The sequence below is a fragment of the Carcharodon carcharias genome, chromosome 13, assembly GCF_017639515.1.
Source record: "Carcharodon carcharias isolate sCarCar2 chromosome 13, sCarCar2.pri, whole genome shotgun sequence".
Taxonomy (NCBI): domain Eukaryota; kingdom Metazoa; phylum Chordata; class Chondrichthyes; order Lamniformes; family Lamnidae; genus Carcharodon; species Carcharodon carcharias.
The window spans coordinates 34,270,047-34,297,917 of NC_054479.1; the positions used below are offsets into that span (position 1 = coordinate 34,270,047).

General features: G+C 40.4%; 1 protein-coding gene across 1 annotated transcript in view; it reads right to left on the bottom strand.

Annotated features, from left to right (window-relative positions):
- Positions 1 to 828: 828 nt before the first annotated feature.
- Positions 829 to 27,871, bottom strand: part of zcchc8 (zinc finger, CCHC domain containing 8) — a 34,778-nt gene continuing 7,735 nt past the window's right edge. The window contains exons 7-14 of the mRNA XM_041202404.1: positions 26,098 to 26,163; positions 25,922 to 25,982; positions 22,808 to 22,938; positions 22,214 to 22,356; positions 21,072 to 21,196; positions 20,072 to 20,158; positions 9,490 to 9,604; positions 829 to 2,359 (exon numbers count right to left, since the gene is read on the bottom strand). Coding sequence (XP_041058338.1) covers positions 1,485 to 2,359; positions 9,490 to 9,604; positions 20,072 to 20,158; positions 21,072 to 21,196; positions 22,214 to 22,356; positions 22,808 to 22,938; positions 25,922 to 25,982; positions 26,098 to 26,163 — 1,603 coding nt within the window. The 3' untranslated portion in view covers positions 829 to 1,484. The remainder of the gene's footprint in view (positions 2,360 to 9,489; positions 9,605 to 20,071; positions 20,159 to 21,071; positions 21,197 to 22,213; positions 22,357 to 22,807; positions 22,939 to 25,921; positions 25,983 to 26,097; positions 26,164 to 27,871) is intronic.

A 27,871-nucleotide genomic window follows, 5' to 3' on the forward strand; every position in this document is an offset into this window, starting at 1 on the left:
AACTGCTGTAGTGGGATTTGAACCCTCAAGTTCTCTTGATCATTAGCGGTTATATCACTGGTAATCCAGAGGATTGGACTATATTGCCGTATATAGTTAAAAGTTAATTGAAAATAATTTTGATTTTTTTCTTTTAAATTTCAACTACTTGAAGACATTGAATGAATCTGGGGTACAGTTCCACATTACCGGTAGCCCTATAATACCTCATCTAAATGGTCATTCTTGATAGGTGAGTTTTTCCACCTCACACCCAGCCCCTCCAAAGCAGGATTTATGATTGTGAGGCATATCATAACTTCGCCAATCTACTCCACACCCAACATCAATATATTGATCTATAAAGATAAAATGTAGAAATATGCAACAGGAAAATGTTGCCTGAGCTGAGTATTTCCAGCATCGGTAGAAAGAGAAAAATTGAGTTATCTTTTCAGGCCTGTGAGCTTTCACCAGTTGGTTGCATTGCCTGACTGATATTGCCTGACCCAGGTGAGTATTTCCAGCATTTTCTGTTTTTATTTCAGATTTCCAGTATCTGCAGTATTTTGCTATTGTGAATAGTTTGACATTTCGCAGCACTATGCTGAACTGTCTGCCTGAAGCTTTGAACTTAACAGCTCAAACATTGGTATGAGAAAATGATTCGGTGTGCAGGTGAGAAGCATGTCACTTGACTTTAAAGAAACCCAAAGATATATCACAGAAGCCCAAAGGTTGTACCCAGGAGATATCGAACTTTCTAACCCAGTCGTTTAGCAGCGAGACATACAGAAGCCAACCCTTTGTCATTGTGATAAATAAAACTGACTAAGATCACAAAAGATATTGGCTGCAAATTTCTATACCATTTAATGCAGTCACAAAATACTAAAACAGGTCTTAGAAGAATTGTTCGTCATATTCCCATAATCCAAGGCTGTATACTTTTTGCAAAGAATGGCATTACAAAGGTAGAAGCAGCTTTAAAAAACTAAAGCATATGTGGATATTCATAAAATACCTGAAAACAGCCCTGGTAATCCCTGACATTTTCAATGATCCGTTATTAGAATTTAAAATACTGTACATTAAAATCCCTGGCAGTATATTATATAAAATTACATTGGTAATATCAAAAACAAACATGTAGTTCATTATATAAACAAAAAGATTTGATGTACAAGAATGACTAAAAACCCACTGTACACATAAATCCACGTCAGAAAAATTCTGCGACTTCAGATTTCAACAGTGCCTCTTTGAAAATGAATAAACAAGAAAAGCTTCTTTCTGTAACACCAGACATGTTTTCACTCATTACCAACCCTACATATTAAAAGAGCACTGACATCCACATTTTTTGATGTGTTTACTAAAATACCAGCTCTGCCACAAACTGTTGAAACGAGGTCTTAATGAAAAAAACTCCAATATAGTATATGGTCATATCATGACTTGGAAGCCTTGGATCTGAAAGTTCCAGTACTGCTTTGATAGTTACATTATTTCTTTTTCATTTTGTTTCTTGGAGAATTCTTCAATAAGCTCCTGAGTTTAAGGTAAGTTCCAGTTGCCTCAGAAAGATTGTCATATTCGAAAGGTGTAATTCCAGTAGCAAATTTACTCATATCAGGCACAGAAGCAATCCTGTTCTCCTGATTTGCTTCTGAAACAGCAGCACTGGTGACAGATCCTTCTGTTTCGTCTAAACATACTTGGTTTCCTCCAATAGATGCTTTAGATGTTGGGGTAGAATCTTGAATGGTTCTGCTGCCCTCTATTTCTATTCTGGAGTTTTCAGGTGGAGTACTTGCTTCCCTATAAGAAGTATGTCCCACTGAATTGATTTGTTCATCTCTAGAATCAACTGACGATGCTTCAGCACTTGGACTCCCCATGTTATTTTCAACCGTTCCCATTTTGTCATTAGATTCAATTTCCATGTAGCTGTCAGGTGTATTTATTGCTGGTGAGGAATTTGCAGAATTCTTGGTTAAAGGAGAATCACAAGGACCTTCTGTCTCACTGTTAGTACTTTCAGTCTGTTCCAATTCAGCCCATATCAACCGCTGTTGTTCTTCCAGCTCTTCTAATGACAGGACATCTGCATCCAAAGCTTTCCCCGCATTCTCAGCAGTTGCAGGTTGGGTACTTCCTTCTTGCAATGAATACCCAACTGGAGAGCAATTTGAAGGAGTAGAGGGAGGGGTGTCTTTTGGAAGTGGAGGTGGTGTTGGAGTAGGTGGTGCAGGCGGGACAAATGTAGGTGGTGTAGAAGGTGGTGTTCCTTTGGGTAGAGGAGGCGGAGGCGAAGTTAATGGACAACCAGAAGGTAAGGGTGGCAAAGGTTGTAATGGTCTTGGTGGTGTCTCTGAACCTGCGGGACAAATAAAGAGGTGGTAATACACAACAGTAAAACTGAGCCCTCAGAAGTCAATTTTTCAAGATAGCCTTGCTTCACAAGTAAATTTGATTTATCCAGAAATCTTGCCATCAATTACCAATGATAACTGTCAATGGTACATAAAGGCCAGTTAAGTTAGCTTGGCGCCTCAGGCCAGGATATTTACGACATCATCTTTCTAAATCATAGAACAGAACGCAAAAGCCTGCGTGTAATTTAGAGTAGTCACATCTGGAAACAGATTTCGGAACAGAACCGAGGGAAAGATAGCCCATCCTCTTCATTGGGGAATAGCATCTGTTAAAGGACGCAAAGATTCTAACGGTGGGGGCGGTAGGAAGTGGGAAAAAAAAAAGAGACATAAAAGATGATATGACTCCCCCACACCTTCCATCAAGCAGACCATATACCCACAGTGATCTGGGATGCGAATTTCACATCCCAGCATCTAGACAAGCAATGCCAAAAACTGGAGATCAAACACAGTATCCATTCCACAGTACACTAGCTTACTGCAATGTATTTTATACAACCACGCGATTCTCTTTCATCTCTGGTAGGTGGACTAAATATACCAAAGCAAAATACAGTGGTGGTGGGAATCTGAAATAAAACCAGAAAGTGGAAATACTCATGTCAGACAGCATCTGCTGAGAGAGAAAACTGTGGGTGAAAACACAAAAAAGGTCTCTGCTGGGGTGGCAGTCAGGAGAGATTAAGTCATAAAAGGGATGATGTTAAAAGGCAAAAATAGATTGTAATGGGACAAAAAAAGCAAAAGATAGGTCCAGAGGAAATGTAAATAGAAGCAGAATCATCAACTGCTGTTGTGCAAAAATAAAGGTGGTGGGGGTGGTGGCAGAGATTATGGTCTGATGTTGAGTCTGGAAGGTTGCTAAGTGCCAAATTGAAAGATGAGGTGCTATCCCTTGAGCTTACATTGAACTTCATTGGAGCCGTGTAGAAGGCTGAGGTGAGAGTGGGTGGAAAATTAAAATGAGAAATGAATGGAAGGTCAAGGTCATGCTTCCAGACTGAACAAAGATGTTCCACAAAGCATTGGGTTTTCCCAGTGTTAAGGACACTACATTGTGAACAGTGAATACCATAGATTAAATTAAAAAAAATAAAGTAAACTGTTTCTTTGGCTGGTGCGATGATGGAGAGGTAGAAAGATAGGCATATCTCTTCAATTGCATGGGAAGGAGTGTTTGGGGTTGACTGAGAGTGGACCAGGATGTCAAAATGAAAAGTCCCTTCAGAATGCTGTAAAGGGAGGGATGATGTGTTTGGTGGTTACACCATGCTACAGGTCTCAAAAATAATCAGTTGAATGTACAAGTTGGTCAGGGTGCAAGGCGAGCACAAGGAACCTGAGAGCAGAAGTATGGGTAATGGAATGGACATTGTCAAGGGCTCTGTCAATCACGGTACTGGAATCCTTGCCTGAGAAAAAAGGCAAGACACATCAGCAGCATTAGTGTGGAAGGGACAGTGTTAGAACAGATGTGATGGAGATGATGAAACTGGGAGAATGGAAGAAAGTCCTTACAAGAAGCAAGGTGCGAGGAAGTGTAGTCAAGATAGCTGTGGGAGTTGGTGTATATAATAAATACTGATCGCCAGACAAAGAGGACAAGACAAGTACTTCAGGAGTCCCGAGTTCAGCTTGCTCTCTAGCCAATATTCAGTTTTGCATTCTGGTGAAAACAATGCCTCCTCCAGGGAGTACGCCAGAGGCAAATCCATGGCACTATTGGTGATACAGCAGGGGAGAAGAAAGATGAGAGAAGCAATAGTGATAGGGGTGCAATAGTTAAGGGAATGGACATGTGCTGCTGTGGCTACCGACATGATTGTTGCCTTTCTGGTACCTGGGTTAAGTATATCGCTCAGTGGTTGTACAGCATTGAGCGGGGGAGGGCGAAGAGCCAGAGGCTGCAGTTCATTTTGGTATCAACAACATAGGTAGAAAGATGGATTAGATCTTTCCAGCAAATTTAAGAGAGCCAGTAAAGAAATCTAAGAGGATCTCAAAAAAGTAGTAATTGCTGGATTACGCCCAGTGCCACATGCTGAGTACAGAAATAAGTGGATAGTGCAGATAAATGCATGGCTGGAGAGATGGTGCAAAAGGGAAGGTTTCAGGTTCCTGAGGAGATGGGACATGTACAAGCCAGAGAGGTTGAACCTCAACATGGTCAGAACCAATATTGCAGCAGGAGGGGGCTTAAATTATCTTGACAGAAGGATGAGATCCTGAGCCAAGATTCAGAAGGGAGAGAAGCAAAACTGGAAATAGGGGCTGGAAATAAGTAAGCTAGTCTGGAAGGTAGAGATAATGGAGTTCATAAAATAGACAAAGGAGTGGTTTGGTGATTAGTGGTATGTACTTCAATGCAAGGAGTTTGGTGAATAACGTAGATGAGTGAGGGCACAGATGGTCAGTATATCATATCAAAGTATGGCTTTAAGGGTCGGAATGACAACTTATTCCTGGTTAATGGGTTTACATAGGTGTTATCGAGAGAGGAATTCTATATAGAAATAGGAGGGTGTGGTTTGCAATATTGGTTGAAGAAACAATCAAATCAATCACAGTTGTGAGGAGAGATGATTTGCTAGAATGATCAAATGAGGCCATGTGAGATGAAAGGAGAAACAACAATGGACAATGACACTACTGGGAGAATACTTACAAATCCCCAGTCACTCAGTCAGAGGGAGATAGAAGACCAAACATGAAGGCAAATTTCTGAGAAGTGCTGAAAAAATAGGCCAATAGTAGTAGGGGGATTTCAATATTAACTCCAGTATTAACTGGGATAAAATTTGTGCGGAAGGCATAGAAGAAGCAGAATGCAGAATTCTTAAAATGCATTCAGAAGAACACATCCTTTTGCCAGGATGTAACAAACCTAACAAGAGAAGAGACAGGTCTGGATATAGTTTCAGGACATCAAGCTGGCCAGGTGGACAGTATCAGTCAGAGTGCATTTTGGTGGTAGTGATCATAATTCAGTTAGATTTAGCGAAGTTATGGAAAAGCAAGGCCAAAAGTTATAAACTGGAGAAAGGCCAATTTTACTAACCTAAGATATGGTTTAGCAAAATGGATAGGAAACAATTATTTGAAGGTAAATCAGTATCAAGAGTAGTGGGAGGAACTCAAGCAGAATAGAGAAAGCTAAGAACAAATATATTCAGGGAAAAAAAAGGGCGAGACTGCCAAATGTTAAAGAGTATACAGAATTGGACAAGTCAAAAAAAGGGAAGCTTATGTTAGATACTGAGACCTTAATACTGCACAGAGCTTTGAGCAATATAGAAAGTGCAAGGTAAAACTGAAAAGGCAATAGGAAAGCAAAGGGAAGAGCATAAAAATATTGGCAAGTAAAATTATACAACATCTTCGGGTTTTCCTTAAATACGTAAAAAGCACGAGAAAAACAAAGGAAAGATTTGGGCTGATTAGAGAGTAAAAAGGTAATGTGTGTGGAGGCAGAAGATGTGGGCATGCTTCTTGATGAATACTTTGTGTCTCTTATTTACAAAATTGGGGATGGGGGGATGGGAGGGCAGCATGATCCAGACTTTGTTGGTTTAGGTATGAAATATTGGATGGTGTAAACATAGTGAGAGACAAAACAATAAGGGATTTGGTATCTTTCAAAGCGTATAAACCTCCAATAAAATGTATCCAGGCTGTCGAGAAAAGCAGGGGTAGAAATAGTGAAGACCCTGCTCATCATTTACCAGTCCTCTCTAACTACAGGCATGGCTCCATAGAACTGGAGGAGGATGCCAATGTTGTACTGTTGTTTTAAAAAGGAGGAAGGGATGGACTGAGTAATTAATGGCCGGTCAGCCTAACCTCAGTAGTGGACAAATTATTTTTTAAAATTCTGAGGGCTAGTAAAAACTGTTGATTAGAAAGGCACAGATTAATCAAGGACAGTCAGCATGGATTTGTTAAGAGAAGGTAGGTAGTGTCTGACAAATTTGATTGAACTGTGATGACATAAGTAGGGTTGATGAGAGTAGCACATTTGACGTAGCCTACATGGATTTTAGCAAAGCTTTTGAAAGGTCACATGTGGCAAACCTATCAGAAAAGTGAGAGTTCTTAGGGAGCAACTTTTGACGGAGTTTTTGCCATTGGAAGGCTGTTTCCAGTGCGGTTCTGCAGGGCTCAGTACCTTGCTTTTTATTGCATAGATCAATGATTTAGACTTAAAGTAGTGGGCTTAATTAACAAGTTTGCAGATGATACTAGTTGCTAGTGAGGACAAAGGCTGTCAACTGCAGGAAGATGTCAATAGACTGCTCAGATGGGCAGAAAAGTGGCAAATGGAATTTAATCTGAAGAAGTGACAGGCAATGCATTTAAGGAGGGCAAACACAAGGTAATCGGATACACATTAAATATCACCATACTAAAGTGTTGAGGAACCTTGCAGTGCATGTGCACAGATGCCTGAAGGTAGCAGGACGGATACATAAGGTGGTTAAGGCAGCACACAGGATACTTTCCTTTATTAGCTGAGACATAGAAAACAAGTGGGGCGGTTATGCTATTATTGTATAAAACACTAGTTAGGCCACAGCCAGAGTATTGCATGCAGTTCTGGTTTATTAAATTGCAGAAGACATGATTACACTAGACAGGGTGCAGAGGAGAATTACAAGGATGTTGCCAGGAATGAAGAATTCCAGCTATGAGGAAAGATTGGATAGGTTTGGGTTGTTTGCTTTCGAACAGAGGCAGCTGAGGAGTGATTTAATTGAGGTGTATAAAATTACAAGGGCCTCTATAGAGAAGTTATGAAAGACCTATTTTCCTTATCAGAGAGATCCATAATTAGGGCATAGGTCTAAAGTAGTTGCAGAAGGATTGGAGAAAATCATCTTTTAATCTAGAGAGCGATGGGGGTCTGGAACTCATTGCCTGAAAGGGTGGTAGAGGTAAGAAGCCTTATTGCATTAAAAAAATTATTTGGATATGCACTTAGGTGCTATAACCTACAGGGCTGCAGACCAAGAGCTGGAAAGTAGGATTAGGTTGGATTGTTTTTTCCTCAGCAGAATGGAAAGCAATTGGCCAAATGGCCTCTTTCTGCCTTAAAGTTTCTGTGGGGCAAGAACAGACAATGGGTCACCTATGTGGACCTCAGGAAGCAGCTAAAAAGGACTGGATAGGGTTGCAGAGATTAAATATAAACAAGGGATAATGGTGCAAGGCGAGATAAACAGAAGTTATGATCTGAAATGATTGAACTCAATGTTGAGTCTGGAAGGCTGTAAAATGTCTGACTGAAAGATGAGGTGCTGTTTCTTGAGCTTCCTTAGATAGTAGAGGAGACAGAGGTCGAATGGGAATGGAGCGCAGAATTAAAATAACAGGTGACCAGAAGGTCAGGGTTACAAGTGCAGCTGAACAAAGTGTTTGGCAATGTGGTCACTCAATCTGCGCCTGGTCTCCCCAGTGTAGAAAAGACAGAATCATAAGCAGCAAATTGGGTATATTAAGTTGAAAGTTCAAGTAAATTGCTGTTTCACCTGGAAAGTGTGTTTGGGATTTTGGTCTGTGGGACGGTCGGGGGTAACTAAAAAGGCAGGCGTTGCATTTACTGGTTTGTAGTGGGAGGTTCAGTGGAAAGGAAAGGGGGTGTTTGAGGATGATTGAAAAGTGAACCAGGATGTCACTGAGGTATTTAATATATAACTTTCACTATGAACCAACAATTTAACATGAAACAGGTAAACAAATAGAATTCGTTACAAAAAGTCTTAAGGTTCCGATGTCCTCTGATAAATATGTTACAAGAGACATTTTTCTCTGAGCTATTTCTCAGCATATGTTGAACCTTGAAGATGGGTGTTCCTTTTTACTCGGTTAAATTGATCAGCAGGACTCAGGAACTGCAAATAAAACCCAATTGGAAGCTCTGCCCACAAAGCTATTAATCAAAATCAACCCCACAGAGATTTGGTTCTTCAATTGGTGCCATGTGATTTGAATGAAAGTTAATGTAGCAAAACATTCCAAGGTCCTTAACAAGAGCTTAATCAATAAAATTTTGACACCAGGCCATAGAAGGAGATATCAGGATAGATGACCAAAAGCTTAGTCAAAGAGGTAAGTTTTAAGTAGCATCTTCAAGCAGGAGAGGCAGAGAGGTTTAGCAAAGCAATTTCAGAGCTTAAGGGCAAGGCAGCTGAAAATGGTGAAATGATTAAAATCAGGGATGCATGAATAGCCAGAATTGGAGGACTACAGAGATCATAAGAGGATAAAGTTAGAGATGGGAAGACCATGAAAGGATTTGAAAAGGTTGCAAGCTTTAAAAGTCAAAGTACTATTGGAACAGGAGCCAGTATAGATCACTGAGCATGGGTGATGAGTGATCCGGACCTGGTTCAGTGAATTAAACTACAGACAACAGAATTTTGGATGAGCACAAGTTTACGTAAGGTAGAAGATGGGATACCAGCCAGGAGGACTTTGAAATAATCAAGTCCAGAGGTCACAAAGGTGTGGATGAAAGTTTTGGCAGCAGATGAGCTGAGGCAGTGGTGGAGTTGGGCAATGTTTTGCAAGTGAAGGTAGGTAGTCTTAGTGATGGAACGGATAGTCTTAGTGATGGAATGGATATGTAGTCGAAAGTTCATCTCAGGATCAAATATAACATGCAGGTCATGCTCAGCTTCAGACAGTTGCCAGGAAGAAAGATGGAAACAGTGGTGAGGGATATTTAGTTGGAGAAAATTTCAACTCATTGAATGCTGGACATCAGAAAATCAACATAACCACCTTCTCCCAGTCTTCTACTTATTACACTTTACTGATAGGACGTTCCAGCTATAAAGTTCAATTGGAGCTCAATTTTGGTATCTTTTACTCTCCTTTTTTCAATAACAGTTGAAATCAGGACCTCGTCACATGCATAAATTTCCATTTGAACACTGTATTGGTATGGAAATCCTTTAAACTAGATTTCAAATCTTTGAACATTGTATTTTCTTCAAATAAACTACCATTTTATCATGATTACCTTGGCAAGAAACACAAAATAAGAGACAAACATATTTAAGTGCTGCACCTGAATCTATGTCCATGTCGAAAGAATTCATATCTATTTCTTCAGACTTGCGCTTCTTTACACTGTGTAGGCTTGAATCAGCATCTGAACCCCTTTTGTTTGTACTGTGTTTATTCTACAGAGAAGAAAGAATTGCCATTAAGATGGGTCAGTTAAAAAGTGTTTTCTACTTTACATTAGTGGTTAAAAAGCAGCATTAGTCTTAAAATTGCTCAGCTCCACAATGTTCTCTTCATTCATAATGTCTCACTCTGAGGTATGGTTTCACACGTGCTTGCAGTCCTTAAGTATCTGACCCAAAATAGCCATTTTTAATGTATGAGCCTAAATAATAAGCACTGGGGGCACTATTTGATTATGGGACATTCTCAGTTCAATCTTTTCACCTGATATCAACACATGCACTTTCCAATAAAGGTTGTGGATAGTGATCAGTAATGGGAACTCTGTTGACTTGGTTTCCTCCAATGTGTATGGTGTCCAACTTAGTATCATCTACTGATGCCAAAGATAAGATCAGTTATCTCAGGAGGGAAAAGAGGGTATTTACCACTGAATCTTCCTGGGCTGTTTGGATCATTACCTTAGTTATCTGCCAAGGTGCCTCACAATAATTCAGCTGCCGTATTACATAAAAATAACAAATAAGCCTCTCAAATTTTGCGTATTAAATATTGTTAAATTAAGATTTAACAGAGTGTGACATATTTTCAATTACTTTTTTAGTCTGTGGACTACATAGTAGCTAAAACATTTGCTTTTAAAGAACTGGAGCATCATTTATACAGATGAAGCCATATGACTCATTTTCAGTAAAAAGTAAACAATGTGACTAAAGAAACAGGCTCTTTTCATTAGAAAATAAGGTTAGAGAGAGATCCAATTGTAGTGTATGAAATGAGCATGATGTCCTCACAGACAATGGTGGAAGCAGAACGCAACTTTAAAAAACGAAAATGGATAAACAACTAAAAACTTCTAAAGGAAATGTTGAAAGGACGAGAAAACGGGATCAAGTCCTGGCTCCCAAAGGGTGCTGGCATAGGCGTGATGGGCTGAACAGTCTCCTGTACTGTTATGGTATCTGGAAATCCTCCAGTATATTCACTAGTTGCTTATTAGGTAATTGCTTAATTAGAAAATGTTTCTGATGGAATTTTTAAAAATTTATTCTGTCACAGGATGCGGTCATCTCCAATTAGACCAACATTTGTTGCCCATCCCTAATTGCCCTTGAGGTAGTGGTGAGCCGCCACCTTGAACTGCTGCAGTCCATGTGGTGTAGGTACACCCACAGTGCTTTTAGGGAGGAGTTCTCTCTGCTTCCCTGTAATCCCAAGAATATCTGTACACACATACACACACAAATACATATTAACTTTGCAAGACAGTCCTGTTTTACAATGTTCTTAAACTTATGCTGAAGCAGAAAGTTCTGAAAAAGTTGGGGGGTGGGGAGGATGAAGTCATGATAAACACCTCAACTCGGAGACATGCCCATGTGATCTAGTTGCCATGGGGAGAGAAACTCAAAGAGAAACCCATTTACAGTGGGGTGGCAGTTTTAACACCTTTACACAGCATCTCAGAAGGATAGCCGCTATTTGGTGAGACCAAGAAGCTACTGCTGTGGGGAAGCAGGTTTGTACCACTGATCAAGCAGGGTACTGGTGAGAGTCATGTTTCTGTTCAAAAGAAAGGACCGGAACAGACAGGGCTCTTGAAGATTTCAGGAATGGACAGTCGTCAAGGTGTGCCCTACTGATGGCAATCATATCCAGGAAGACTTAGGCTGAGTGGAACGATTGTTGAAGGACACTGGATGTTTGACCTAGCTTGGTGAGAAGAATCTACAGGGCAGTTGGGAGTGACTGTGGGGCTGTCCCTGTAATGTTACATATCTGCCAGAAGTGCAGTGTACAGCGAATGAGTTTCCTAAAAAATATTTTGGTTGCATTACTTAGGTGTGAAATATAACCATTTTTGTTCGTTTGATGTTAGTTGTTATTAAGTAATGCTTAGTCAAAATTTACTGTCACAACAAACTAAAGTCAAAAACTTCAAACGGGAAATCTTGTCCTTTAGTTCTTTCCATCAGTCACTGGGAACTTCATCCCTTTTTAATAGTCATCAGTCTCAATGGGGATTATAACAATTTGTACATACATATACACATACACACATATATATATATATATTTATTTAGGAGGAGAAGCAGGACAACTTAAGGAGAAGTAGCGGGTGATATTACTAAATTCAAAGAACAGCAGAGATAAGAACAAAACATCAAGCTACACTGCCATAAGAATTTACACTTAATTGAAAGATGGTGAAGGGAAATTAAATGGAACCATTAGGCATTTACGGACACGACATACCTACAATGTAAAAGAGGCTAGCTGCATTAATAAAGGGCAAGGAGTTGTTACAAGACCAATAACTTTTAAAAAGAAATGAATTTCCCAGTGACTGACAGAAAGAATCACATTAGATTTCATGTTTCAAGATTTCTACTATAACTAAAATCAACATAGGCTGAACGTTACTTAATAGGCAACTAACATACCCAAACTACATTGAAGGTACTTCCTCATTAATGAATTAACCAAAACTACTCTATGACCCACTTATACATTACGTCATGCTCTCAGCAAATAAAAAGCTTTGCAAATTAAATTCCACAGTCCTCCTGGCTCCCTTCTCCCTGCCGCACCAAGGCGAGTCTTCCAGTACCCCTCAAAGTCCTTTCACTCAGTCTTCTGTGTACCCTTGAACTGACTTTCAGCAGCAAAGTGACTTCTGGTGACTCCTTCGTCCTTAATGCTCCACAAGTCTTGTTTCTTCAAACTGAGAATCAGTTCTCACCCAGCATTTTGCTTGGGTGCTAACAGAAAACAGTAATTTCCTTTACCAGCAGTTCTTTTTCAGTCTCCCTCTCTGGATGTCTCAGTCTGAGTGTGTCCAGAAGACCAGTTTCTCCTTTAATGTGTCAAGGCCCAAAAACTGGCTCGTGATTTTCTACAGGTTTCAGTTTGGCCTCTTTCCCCATGACAACCAGGTCACATGGGCCTATCTCTGGGAAGAGTTCAGTATTGTCAAGAATGTGTAATTATAATTGTTGATTGTTGTAATGTGCCTTTAAGGGGTATCAGCATGACATTATGAGAAGGAAAATGTCATGTGATCCAGTCTTGGTTTTACTTTTGCTTTGAGCAGAGCACACACACAACTCTTAATGTCTTCATGCTTTATACCCATGAATATTGTTCATGTGCCTAGTCTTAAAAAATAAACCCACACATATTTACCCAATCCTTTATGGCTGATTTTGTGCCTTGTACAGTAAATAAGCTCAAGGCATTATATCATTATAATAACATGACAATAATATTATAGATTTGAAGGACAACTGCTTTAAAGGTACATTTTTGCTTTCAAACTTTTGAGTTTAAAAGCCCTTTTCAAAATTGAGGTTTGGATGCACATTTTGGCACCTGTGTGTTTGTTCAGACATTGTAAGGCTCTTATCTCCAAAACTGATCACAGTGTCATTAACACCCAAGAACCCCCCAGGGCTGTCCACTGAATCTTCTAAAGGTTTGAAGGCTCTTTAGCTTCCGAGGGACAGGAGACTGAAAGGGACTTCAAAGGACCTCAACATAATTAACTTCTTTGCCTGGGTGAACAATGGCTCATTTGAAACTAACATTGTGGCTCATTTGAAATTAACATTGCAGCCTTTTTGCTTTGGTTATGATGAAGACAGGCTGCAAAAGCCATGAGTGCAGAATTGTCAGGGAGAACTCAGAGACATCCAAAACAAAAACTCAATTACCTGGAAAAACTCAGCAGGTCTGGCAGCATCAGTGGAGAAGAAAAGAGTTGACGTTTCGAGTCCTCATGACCCTTCAACAGAACTGAGTGAATATAAGGAGAGGGGTGAAATATAAGCTGGTTTAAGGTTGGGGGGGGGTGGGGGTGGTGGGAGGGGGGGTGTGTGTGTGTGGTTGTAGGGACAAGCAAGCAGTGATAGGAGCAGATAATCAAAAGATGTCACAGACAAAAGAACACAGAGGTGTTGAAGGTGGTGATATTATCTAAACGAATGTGCTAATTAAGAATGGATGGTAGGGCACTCAAGGTACAGCTCTAGTGGGGGTGGGGTGGAAAGAGTAGCAGGGCATAAAAGATTTAAAAATAATGGAAATAGGTGGGAAAAGAAAAATCTATATAAATTATTGGAAAAAACAAAAGGGGGTGGGGATGGGGAAGGGAGTTCAAGATCTAAAGTTGTTGAATTCAATATTCAGTCCGGAAGGCTGTAAAGTGCCTAGTCGGAAGATGAGGTGCTGTTCCTCCAGTTTGCATTGGGCTTCACTGGAACAATGCAGCAAGCCAAGACATGGGCAAGAGAGCAGGGTGGAGTGTTCAAATGGCAAGCAACAGGGAGGTTTGAGTCATTCTTGCGGACAGACCGCAGGTGTTCTGCAAAGCGGTCGCCTGGTTTACGTTTGGTCTCTCCAATGTAGAGGAGACCGCATTGGGAGCAACAAATGCAGTAGACTAAGTTGGGGGAAATGCAAGTGAAATGCTGCTTCACTTGAAAGGAGTGTTTGGGCCCTTGGACGGTGAGGAGAGAGGAAGTGAAGGGGCAGGTGTTGCATCTTTTGCGTGTGCATGGGGAGGTGCCATAGGTGGGGGTTGAGGAGTAGGGGGTGATGGACGAGTGGACCAGGGTGTCCCAGAGGGAACAATCCCTATGGAATGCTGCCGGGGGCGGTGAAGGTAAGATGTGTTTGGTGGTGGCATCATGCTGGAGTTGGCAGAAATGGCGGAGGATGATCCTTTGAATGCGGAGGCTGGTGGGGTGATAAGTGAGGACAAGGGGGACCCTATCATGTTTCTGGGAGGGAGGAGAAGGCGTGAGGACGGATGCGTGGGAGATGGGCCGGACATGGTTGAGGGCCCTGTCAACGACCGTGGGTGGAAAACCTTGGTTAAGGAAGGAGGACATGTCAGAGGAACTGTTTTTGAAGGTAGCATCATCAGAACAGATGCGACGGAGGCGAAGGAACTGAGAGAATGGGATGGAGTCCTTACAGGAAGCGGGGTGTGAGGAGCTGTAGTCGAGGTAGCTGTGGGAGTCGGTAAGCTTCTAATGGATATTGGTGGACAGTCTATCACCAGAGATTGAGACAGAGGGGCTAAGGAAGGGAAGTGTCAGAGATGGACCATGTGAAAATGAAGGAGGGGTGGAGATTGAAAGCAAAATTAATAAATTTTTCCAAGTCCCGATGAGAGCATGAAGCAGCACCGAAGTAATCATCGATGTACCGGAGAAAGAGTTGTGGAAGGGGGCCGGAGTAGGACTGGAACAAGGAATGTTCCACATACCCCATAAAGAGACAGGCATAGCTGGGGCCCATGCGGGCACCCATAGCCACACCTTTTATTTGGAGGAAGTGAGAGGATTAAAGGAGAAATTGTTCAGTGTGAGAACAAGTTCAGCCGGACGGAGGAGAGTAGTGGTAGATGGGGATTGTTCGGGCCTCTGTTCGAGGAAGAAGCTAAGGGCCCTCAGACCATCCTGGTGGGGGATTGAGGTGTAGAGGGATTGGACGTCCATGGTGAAGAGGAAGCGGTTGGGGCCAGGGAATTGGAAATTGTTGATGTGACGTAAGATGTCAGAGGAATCATGGATGTAGGTGGGAAGGGACTGGACGAGGGGAGAGAGAAGGGAGTCAAAATAACGAGAAATAAGTTTTGTGGGGCAGGAGCAGGCTGACAAGATCGGCCTACCGGGACAGTACTGTTTGTGGATTTTGGGTAGGAGGTAGAAGCGGGCTGTCTGAGGTTGGGTGACTATCAGGTTGGAAGCTGTGGGAGGAAGATCTCCAGAGGAGATGAGGTCAGTGACAGTCCTGGAAACAATGGCTTGATGTTCAGTGGGGTCATGGTCCAGGGAGAGGTAGGAGGAAGTGTCTGCGAGTTGATGCTCAGCTTCAACGAGGTAGAGGTCAGTGCGCCAGACAACAACAGCACCACCCTTGTCAGCGGGTTTGATGACAGTGTTGGGGTTGGACCTGAGGGAACGGAGTGCAGTAAATTCAGAGAGAGACAGATTAGAATGGGTGAGAGGAGCAGAGAAATTGAGACGACTAATGTCATGCCGACAGTTCTCAATGAAAAGATCAAGAGAAGGTAAGAATCCAGAGGGAGGGGTCCAGGTGGAGGGAGAATATTGGAGGTGGGTAAAAGGATCCGTTGAACGGGGAGAGGACTCGTGCCCAAAGAAGTGAGCATGGAGACGAAGACGCGGAAGAAGAGTTCAGCATTGTGCCGAGCCCGAAGTTCATTGAGATGAGGACGTAAGGGTATGAAACTAAGTCAGACATCCTCTGACAGAGTTCTCAGCCAAAGGGAGAACAAAGAGGAAGGTATCCAGAAAATGAACTGCTGTCCCGCTGAAAAGAATCTAAGCAAGCGTCAACCTTCTCTCCCTCCCAAAACTTGCTGGATCTGCTGAGTCCACATGAAAATAAAAACACTGGCTAATCAACTACAGATGCATTGCAACTGCTGAACACAACTCTTCAGCTTCAACTCTTCACTCCAGACAACCAACACTTCAAAAGCAAGCTACGGGCCTGCAATATCATCTTAAAGGACTGAACTGAATTTCATTGTTATAAGTATCTTTTTGTATATGTTCAGTTAGTAACTTGATTCTGTTGAAGGGTCATTCGGACTCGAAATGTTAACTGTGTTCCTCTCCGCAGATGCTGCCAGACCTGCTGAGTTTTTCCAGGTACTTTTGTTTTTGTACATAAAGTTGAGGATTCTTTTACGACATTTGGCTTTTCTAGTACCACTTCAGTTTCAACAGCCTCAATGGGTTTATGCTGAATCACTGGAGACAGCAATATTTTATCCCCAGCCAAGTAATTTCCACATAAAAAAAAAATCTATACCATCAATGGGCAAATTAAGCACATCCCCCACAATTAAAGGACCAGAAATGAAGGCAAATTTTAAATCAACTCTCCACAAAGAAACGGGTAAACAACTTTCATCAAAACCCTGTATCAATAAATATTTATTTAGAACATTTTCTGGAATGTCACCTGCCAACATCTAACTGGACTGATCTAGTATCTTCAAGCACGACAATTTGATTACCTACCTCACCAGACAAGAATGGGAACATGTCACCTTGAAACATAAAAGTTACATTATTTTACTGCACCCTGCAGCATGCCCCCCCACCCTCTTTAGTGGTGAATACAGGTTTATCAGCAGCTTTACCCACTGGGACCGTAATATCAAGAGGAACACTGTGCAATCTCACAAATGCTACAGCCTTGATTTTTTATTTAAAGCATTCAACCTTCACATGTCCTTTTTAATAACAAAAATAACATTGAATCAACCTTGGCGTCCAGGCTATATTTTTTTACTAGTCTTGAGGAGAGTCTGTTTCTTTCCCCAGGCCATTTCTCTCACTTAGGTCTGATCTCTTATCTCTCCAGTTTCTATGCGAGCTCTCAAACAATGACTTGCTACCGACATACTTGCAAGACAATTCATAACTGTCCATCTTTGCTGCAGCTTCTTATCTTGGCAACTTTATGGTCTTCCATGTGGGACCTTATTCCCAAAGGGACATTTTTAAAAACTTCCATTTACAATACCTCTAAAGGTTTTCGAAGTCTTGTTGAACATTCATGGACCCATCAAACATCATTTCCTTTTCTCTAGCAAATTCCACAAAAGTCTGGCTCAATTTCTTCCTTAAATTTCTGTCTGTAAGCCTCTGGCACTAGCTCATAGGCATTGAGAACCATAGTTTTCACTGTATCACAGTTACCAGAATGTACTGCTAAAAGAGATGAGTACATTTCCAGAGCCTTCCCCTATGATTACGCTTTGCAATAACATTCCAACTTTTTTTGGTCATTGCAGTTCTGTAGCAATTTTCTTAAATGGCAAAGTACATTTCAACTCCTTCCTCACTGAACTTAGGCACTAAGCAAATATCAAGAAGAGTTAAATCTGAGATTTGTCATCAAGTTTTCCTAACACCCCCAAAATAATCAAAAGTTCAAATTTCTTCACTTTTCTCTTTCTTTGAACTTCAACATTTTCCTTTTCTCTGTGGAATTCGAAATCAATTTTCACATTTTCCTACCTTTTTCCACTCTTTCCAATTCAAGTTTTTTCATTTCTCTTTCTCAAATTTAAATTTTTGCCTTTCCAATTCCAATTTGAGGAGTTTCATTTGCAACTGATTTCAGCTAACCCAACCTGATCAGGATCACCCTCTTCCACCTCAAGGTTCAAGTGTTGAGCCAATGCTACAATAATCTCAGCCTTTTCAGCCCCTATTTCCAAGTCTACTCCTAATTTCTCTGCCTTCAAGTTAACCTTTGTTAACTATTGTAAAGCATTAGCAGGCAGACAGGTCGTCTTTCTCCAGAAACACCTGATCAACAGAAGTGGCCATGTTAACTCGTTGCTGAATGCAGTGAAAGTAAACGCAAAATCTTGTGTGTTTAAACTCTGGAAAATTCTAGTGTACCCTTTTACAGCCTCTGGCTGTAAGAACCCCAAATTTGTTATGATCCTCATGGGAACAGTAACTTTTAAAGAGGTATGAATTTCCTAGCGAACGACAAAGAATCACACAATAACATTTCAAGTTTTGCTGAGAAAAGAGATATTTCGAAGCTTTTGTCTTGCACTCAACAGGCCACTTTGCAAGTATACCAATATCAGGGGAAAAACAACAATTTATACTGTCATTCACCATCACTGGTACATTCTCCATGGCAACACCTCTATGAATCAGAGTCCACTGCCACCCAATCAGCACTCTCTTTATATACAGTGTAAATTATTTTCCCCTTATATTGGTTTTCTTGCAAAGTATCCTGACGAGTGCAAGCCAAAAAGCTTTGACATGTCTTTTTCAGCAATACTCAAGTTCTGTACTACCAAATGACTATTTCACATTTTATTGTTGTTACAGTAAACAGTTTGGTTACTGTAACAAATGAAAAATCAGCATAGACTAAACATCACCTAATAAGGAACTAAAATACCCAAACTACAGAGAAGGTACTTCCCCATTAACTAATTAACTCAACCAAAAACATCTCATTTATGTTATGCCATGTTCTCAGCAAATATGTAGCCTTGTAGATTAAGTTCTACACACCTCGTGGCTTTTCAACAGGCTCCCTCTGCTTGGCATAGGAGCAGCTGTTTTTTGGTCTCTCTGAGTTTGAGAATCCGTGTCCAGAAAGACCAACTGTCCCTCTTTTGTGCAAGGTGTGAAAACTAGCTCTTGATTTTCTATAGGTTTCAGCCTGGGCCTCTTTCCCCATGACAACAAAGTAATGTGGGCCTGTCTCTGGGCAGGGTTCAGTATGATTTCACCATCCTCCTTTCCAGGACATTGTTTTACCTTAAAGGAGACAGTTTAAAACCTTAAAGTCTCGTATTCGTAACAGAGTGAAAAACAGATGGATTCAGGGATCATGAGGGACTAGGCTGATCTGGGTGGGCAACATTAAGTATGTGTCATTTCTGTAATTAGGTTAGATCCGTTGTAGGTTCACGAATGAGTAAAACTGCTCTCCGTTGGCTTTAGTGTATAAGGAATAAGAAATAACTTCCTGTGCACAGAGGTTTTAAAGAGGCATTTTTGCAGAGTTTGGGACCATGCAGCAGACATAGCCAAGGGAGGGACATCCTGATGTTGATATCCCACGATAGAGCTAAGGCACTTGTGACATGGGTTGGCGGGGGTAGATTGCAACCAAGGATACAATGGGTAATACAACTCACGACTGTGCCTTGTTAACTACTGCTCAAAAACAGCAACGCATTAAGTTTTGCATTATATCGAATAAAATATATAATCACTGTCACCAATACAAGTCAAATCAAATCACTTGGAACTTAGCAGTGAAAGGGTTAATTGGCCAGAAGTATTAGAACTCCAACAATAATTTTGAGACACAACCTATACTATACCCAATTCACTTGGAAATATATTTAAGATTGATCATTGAAATAATTTGGCAAAAGAAGTTTTGATAAGAGCAGTTTGAAAAAATATTATTGCCCTCTCATGAACAAATGTCAAACGGTGTGCAATTGTGACAATGATTTCAGATAAACCGAAGTTGTGTAAATTTGCCCAGTCAATCTAGGTCAAGGCAGTGGGACATAGGAAATCTGCTCTTAGAATCCTTGTATCTGGAAGTGCACAGCAGCTGTCTGGCAGGACATTGCTGCAAGAATGTGGTTGGCCTCTGCTCAACCTCATCTGATACCTTACTGTTGAACCCCAGTAAACATTTCTGATGGCTCAGTAGCTGGTGCGACACAGAATTATATTGACCAGACTGTAGTTTTGTTCCCTGTTTCATGGTAAATTAGTCAATTTTAGCCCAATTATCTTCTACTCATGAATTTACAATTACAAGAATTTCAAATTGAAAAAAATAATTGAACCCGGATATGTCAATCAACAAAAAGCAATAGTAATAGACAGAAAGTGAAGTGTTAAACTTACAGTGGGATAATCAGCAACCAATTGATGTGCGAAGTATTCCTTCAGATGATGGGATTGCATTGGAATTGAACCATACTGCCTCCATTCCTAAGGACACCATAAAACAAAATATCGAGGCAAATCAGTTAGAAAAACTTTCTGGCACATATCACCACATACATAAATCAGCTATGGAGCAAAATAATCACTGAGGAGAGCTACCTGAGCTACTTTATTTCATTACATCTTTTTCTACAAAGTTTTAAAAATGAACCTTATATTCTAAAGCAATAAAAAGTTATTCGGACTAGAATTTCCACAGCTAATATAGCCTCATGCTGGTGGTTAATCAGCAAAAGGCTTGCTTCATTTATTTTTGAAAGTGTAGGGAAAGTTTTAAATCTAAATATTTGAAATCTTGTTTACACAGTTTGTAGTAAGAGATGATACTGAGAAAATCATGACAGTGTTGTTAATTTGCATGGGAACTGGGTCTATGGACTACAATCAGGACATCTAATTCACAAACATACAATTTGGCCGAGAAGGGGCTACTGGGAGGACAAAAAAAAAGATAAAAATAACATTTTACTGAATGTTAACACTGAAGTTTTGTGCAAGGCAAATACATTGATTGAAGGATCCTGTGATAGCTCTGTTGATAAGCCATAAGAGTCAGGAAGATTTAAGTTTTGATTCATGGTCTGTCCTGAGCTGCTCTCAGCTAGGAACAGAATTAGCCCTGAAGTGAAACGAGAGAAAAAAATGTAGACCAGGATCCTGCTTTTAATAACTCCAGTGATTGCTTCAATTTTCCAAAGCAATGACAAGGTTGTGATGCTCCATGGTCAAAATGCCTGGTAACACTCACCCATCCAGGCTGAAAAGGTAGGAATTGGTTGGCCAAAGCTTGGAAAATGCAAAGTCCAGCATTAACCAGCACATTTGAGGAAAGACAGAAGAAACTAAGGGTATGGTGGGGAACAAAAATAGATTGGAGCATACAAAGTGCAATGCTTACATCCTGAATCCCTTTTGGAATGACAGCATTGAATCCTGCATAATCTATTAGTTTACTTGTGTCATAGGATGGAGAATGAGTTTTTAGATGTTGTTTGTCATGTTCCGTTTCACTGTCACTCGAATCTATATATAAAATAGAGAAATCTGTTAAAATATGTTTATAACTGTGACTGAGAAAAAATGGCCCCAATTTTAAGAACAAAGGCATGAGCTTTTCAGTTTCTTTAAAATTCTGTTGAAAATATTGTATTTTTCCCCCCCAGAAGATATGCTTTTAAACAAGTCACACATTCTCCTGACTCAGGCAAAAACTGTTTATTTCTTCATTTCTGTTTGGTAAAAATCTTGAAATCTCTGAATGGTTGCAGCCTTAATATTGGGTGGCATTCACCTGGTGCTGTTAGTAGGGAATTTCAAGAAGGGAAAATACAAAAGTTGCATCTTGCTACGCGTTGATGGCACTCTAATACGTTGTCAGATGGATTTCTTGCAATTGAGGTCACTTTAAAAAAAAAACTTTGTCAGAATTTTAGCCAGACAACTGTGTTTAACAGTTCAAGTATAAAAAGGAACAAAAAATAGTTCAAAGAGATGGGGCCCTATATTATATATTTGATGGGATTTATCAGCTAAAACATTTTGATGGGCAAGCTGTTTCTAAACAAAGAGTCATGTGTGGTTTAATAAACAGAGTCACTGAGGTGAACAGCACATGTTTCATGGTGCAAAGCAATGAATGCCAGACATAGATTCCTTGGTCAATGAGAATATCATCATTTACTAGCAGAAACACTTATTCAGAGTTTCTTGCTGGTCTCAATTTTTTTCCATTATTCTCCAAATTTTAGCTTTTGAACAATGCGTTTTACAATAATATGGCATGTTCAATAGCAGAAGTAGAAGGGTAATCCCTTTCATCATATCCCGCAACAGAATGATTGGAGACATTAACTGGATTGGGGTATGGTAGGGTTTTTCCAAGTATCCAGTAAGTGTAAGCTAACTATAAAAGCAAAACTACCCTATGGCAAATAAACGAAAGAAAAAATGCATCAATACATTGATTATGAAATGATTAAATATACCACATGCATTTCCAATATCTATATATTCACAAAGTTCGTATTTGGAATGCTTCACCTTTTCCGTCATATAAAGCAAGCCCAGAATTCTCTTGTTGGGTCTCAAGTAACCAGCCAGGTGGATAACCCAATCGACGCATCCGATAGATAAATGGTGGGAGAGTTTCATCAGTCATCCCCAGAGCTTCTTTAAGTTCTACACTGCAGGACCAATGAAGTTAAACAAAAACCCATGAGTTAAACGAACATTATTCAATGCCATGAACAATAACATTGGTAGATGGGCAGGAAGTCATTCCAGAGGACATTTACAGTTTTATGGTTTAAAAGATATTTTTGTGGATTTTACACAGAATACAAAGGCTGTATCTACAAAAAATAATAACAAAGATGCAGCTTACTGCACAAAAGCAGTTTCTTTTTTTTTGAAGATAGGAAAATAGAATAATATGCCATTTTGCAAGTGGCAGCATTGTTACACAAGCAAGAGGCATAACTGCAGTAATTCCCCTCAGCATATCCTACCACAGTAGGGATGTGAGGAAAGGGCAGGGGAATGGGACTAACTGAATAACTTTCAAAGAACTGGCACAAGAATCATAGGTCAATTAGCTTCCTTCTGTGCTGTATGATAATCCAAGAGTGTTTTTACCTGATAACACCCGGTTTGAACTTTTCAAACCTCTCTGCATGATACCGTGGTTGAGATCCTGAATGAGGTGAATCACTAGTCATTGTCATGAACTCTTTTCTTTTTTCACTAATACGAGCAAGATCACGTGGCTATAAAGTCAATTGAAATATGTGTTAGTTATTTAATACAGTTAATAACAATTGTGCATAAAATGTCAAAATATTGATTATTGATGCTGTTGGAATTTTAAGTGTGGAAAATGCAACAGTATGTTTTAATGTAGCTATTGACATCAAAAATTCACAATAGGCTTCAGTTTCACTTGCCTCTCTTTGAAGATCAGGCAATTTAAGATGACTGCCTCCATACTGCATTCCTCCCAAATTAGTTTTACTGACCTCATCTCCTGACTTATACTGTGGTAAGTTTTACATTTGCCAACAGGTCTCCAGTACCTCAACAACATAGGAATTCTTCACAACCAAACATAAACAATTAGTATCAATGGGCAGCTTTGCAACCAAACTGACTGTATCCTTACACCATTTCCACAATATGCAGTTTCCAGTGAGGGGCAATTGATAACTGGCCACCAACCCAGGATAGAGGAGCAAACTGTAAAATGCATTATTCAAAAGCTAAAATTTGGAGAATAATGGAAAAAAATTGAGACCAGCAAGAAACTCTGAATAAGTGTTTCTGCTAGTAAACAATGATATTCTCATTGACCAAGGAATCCATGTCTGGCATTCATTGCTTTGCACCATGAAATATGTGCTGTTCACCTCAGTGACTCTGTTTATTAAACCACACATGACTCTTTGTTTAGAAACAGCTTGCCCATCAAAATGTTTTAGCTGATAACTCCCATCAAATATATAATGTAGGTCTCCGTCTCTTTGAACTATTTTTTGTTTCTTTTTATACTTGAACTGTTAAGGGCCTATGCCCCTTACCTCAACCACTGGCACAGAGAACAGAGATCAAATTTAAGATCTTGCTATTCCATACCACACCATGCACTATATTTTCTAGCAAACTATCATGGGGGCCCACAGACAGCATTTACCATTAGAATTTGTTTTCTATATTATGAACCTGTTCAAACAGTACAATGAGAAAAAAAGCACCTTTTATGCCAAGATATTCTAAATCCCTTCAAAGCTAATTTACAATGCAAAGATCCCACAAACAATGAATGAGAAATAAGCAATTAAACAGTTTTGATAGTGTTGGTTGAGGGAAGACTGAAACTTGGAACACTCCAAGAATTCCTGACTCTTCTCTGAACATTGCTGATATCTCAGTTTAACATCTCATCCAAAAGACAGTACCTACGACAACGCAGCCTGGATTGTACAGCCAGGCTCTGGAGCAGGGCTTGAATCCACTATGTTTTTGACTTAGGGCGTAATGGTATTGCCACTGGACTAGTAACCCAGAGACCCAGGATAATGCTCTTGAATCCTGCTATAGCAGATGGTGGAATTTGAATTCAATAAAAATCTGGAATTAAAAGTCTAATGGTGACCATGAAACCATTGTCAATTATTGTAAGAGACCATTTGGTTCATTAATGTCCTTTAGGGAAGGAAACCTGTCATCCTTATCTGGTCTGGCCTACATGTGAAACCAGATCCACAGCAATGTGATTGACCCTTGAATGCCCTCTGAAATGGCCTAGCAAGCCACTCAGTTCTATCAAACTGCTACAAAGTCTCAAAAAAAAGGAATGGTGGCAAATTCAGCCCTGTCGACCCTGCAAAGTCCTCCTTACTAACAACTGGGGGCTAGTGTCAAAATTGGGAGAGCTGTCTCACAGACTAGTCAAGCAACAGCCTGACATCGTCATCCTCAACGGAATCATACCATACAGATAATGTCCCAGACACCACCATCACCATCCCTGGTTATGTCCTGTCCCGCTGGCAGGACAGACCCAGCAGAGGTGGTGGCACTGTGGTATACAGGCAGGAGGGAGTTGCCCTGGGAGTCCTCAACATCAACTCCGGACCCCATGAAGTCTCATGGCATCAGGTTAAACATGGAAATCTCCTGCTGATTACCATGAACTGCCCTCCCTCAGCTGATGAATCAGTGCTCCTCCATGTTGAACACCATTTGTTTGGGAAAGGCACAGAATGTACTCTGGGTGGGGGACTTCAATGTCCATCACCAAGAATGGCTTGGTGGCACTACTACTGTTTGAGCCATAAAAGTCATAACTGCTAGACTGGGTCTGCGGCAGGTGGTGAGGGAGCCAACAAGAGAGAATAACATACTTGAACTCATCTTCATCAACCTGTCTGCTGCAGATGCATCTGTCCATGACAGTATCGGTAGGAGTGACCACTGCACAGCTGTTGTGGAGACAAAGTCCCGCCTTCATACTCTCCATTGTGTTGTGTGGCACTGCCACCACGCTAAATTTTGAGCACATCTAGCAACTCAAGACTGAGCATCCATGGGGCGCTGTGGGTCATCATCAGCAGCAGAAGTGTACTCGAACACAATCTGTAACCTCATGGCCCGGCATATCACCCGGTTTGCCATTACCATCAAGCCAGGGGGGTCAACCCTGGTTCTACAAAGAGTGCAGGAAGGCTTGCCAGGACCAGTACCAGGCATATCTAAAAATGAGGTGTCAACCTGGTGAAGTTATAACACTGGACTACTTGCGTGCCAAACATTCAACATCCTGACTTGGAAATATATCGTCGTTCCTTCACTGTTGCTGGGTCAAAATCCTGGAACTCCCTCCTTAACAGCATTGTGGGTGTACCTACACCACATGGACTGCAGCAGTTCAAGGCGGCAGCTCACTACTTTTTCAAAAGCAACTGGGGATGGGCAATAAATGCTGGCCCAGCCAGCAAAGCCACATCCCATGAATGAATTAGAAAAAAAACAATGAGTCAAGATGACCAACTACAATAGCTTAATTAAGCTCATGTTTAGTTCAACTACTGGACAGAGAAAAAGTTGGTCAGAGTCACAGAAGTGTGTGTCCTTGGATGTAAAATAAACTTCCATTAAAGAATAAGCAAGCAAAATGTTGACTTCTGCGTGACCTTGATGCGTGCAACTTGTCCATTTAGAAAAAAATCTCAATACAAAGTTATGTGATCTTACCTTTGGACAATCTTTTAACTGATGTTCGGTTGAACCACAGTTGAAACAACAAGGTTTTGGCCTATTTGATACAAAATGTGTTTTTTCCTAAGTTAACAATGTGTGTTTCAATAAAGGAACATGTTTTAATATCTACTGCAATAAGAGAGATTTGAAGCCCATGCATCTATACATACCTTTTAGCTTTCAATTCCATTTCTTGACCATCTAAGGATACAACTTGGGCGAAGACTTGCTGGTATCTTTACAGCGCATTCAGGAATTACTTGTTTCCACAAACATCTATATCTTAAAATAAGCTTCCAGGCCTTGATAAATGTGTGGCATTTCATTATAAGATTTCTCAAGTTGAATAGCAAGTCAATTTGTGTTTTGCAAAGAAATGCACTGATGGGCTATAACAACTGCTAAACTATTAATTTGGTCATTTTACATGAAAGATAATTAGCCCTGTGTATCTGGACCATTAGAGTTGTCTTCAACTACTCCATCCACCTGACTAATGATAATTATCATGATCATCAGTAAATAATATTATGATCTGAGATTAATATTGCTGAAAAAAATGACAAGTTGCTGAAGCTTTTTATTTTGCACTCATCAGGACAAACGCAAATGCCAAATTTCAAATAATCACAATTTATACTGGAGGAGGAAAGGGTGTTGATTGGTTGGCAACTTGATTCTGATTGGCTGAGGTTCTGCCATGGAGAAATCAATGGGAACCATAGGCTCCTCAAGCTCCCTGGGGATTCAAAAAAGTCGCAAAGCTTGAACTCATTCCCTTTGTTTGCAGAGAATGGGTCCCCAAGTATGAATGTATGCTGCTTCTAGCTAGCGTAAATGAGCCACACTACAAGCACGATGGATTATCTTAAATTGGCTATTCGTGTACCTATTAGCAGGATTTTTCAGCAGGCATTGCCCAATCACAGAAACACATCTAACAGTGGACGTTTTGTTCTGATGTTCTGCCTACCATATAATTGAGCACTTAGTGTATGAACTGCAATGCCAGGTACCTAGGTCATACATCCCAGTGGCTGGCTGATCGAATTAGACGACGTGATCTTTTGGTTGTTCATAACAGGTAGAGTACAGACCGTGCTCAACCAGCCATGCTTGCAAACCACAAAACGTCTGTTAGGTGTGACTACACGATTGGGCATCACTTGCTAAACAATGCTGGAGTGTGCACCTGCTGAACAATTCTGAGTTTGCCAATAGCCACACTAACAACCAATTTAAGATAATCAGTTGAGCTCGTAACGTGGCTCATTTATGCTTGCCAGCAGCAACATACATTCAAATGGAGGTACCCATTCTCCCTGCAAACAAAAAGAATATGTTCAAGCCTTGTCTTGTGCCTTTTTTGAATTACCAGCGATTTTGAGGAACTAAGAGTTCCTTGCTGCTTTCTCCATGGCAACGCCTCAACCAATGTCAACTTGTCAAACAATCAGCACCCTTTTCTCTTGAAGTTTAAAATATTGTGATTGTTTGAAATTTGGCATTCTTGCACATTGCCCTGATGAGTGCAAGAAGAAAAGTTTGGTAACACGTCTCTCTTTTCAGCAATATCATTTCTTGATTTCTTTACCACATTTTAACAGCCTTGTTACAGAACTGGCCATTTCAAACCATGAAGTTCTGCACATTAAAGAAAATATTCTGTGATAAAGATTATTAATACATAGAGTAATCCTGTTATGTGTAGTAAGTCATGATGGTCAAAAGAGCTGCTAATTAGATTTTTGCTTTAGGGTACTGCGGCTCTTGTAGCATTTTGTTTAAGTAAAACTAACAAATCTGTGCCAGCTACAAGTTTAATGTTTTGAAAGATAAAAATTACTATTGTACACACTGCACATAAATCCTCAATTTTTTCCCTCTCTAGAAGATCAGGAGCATTGTTTCATTGAAATGGTGAAACAGATTTCAAGACATCAA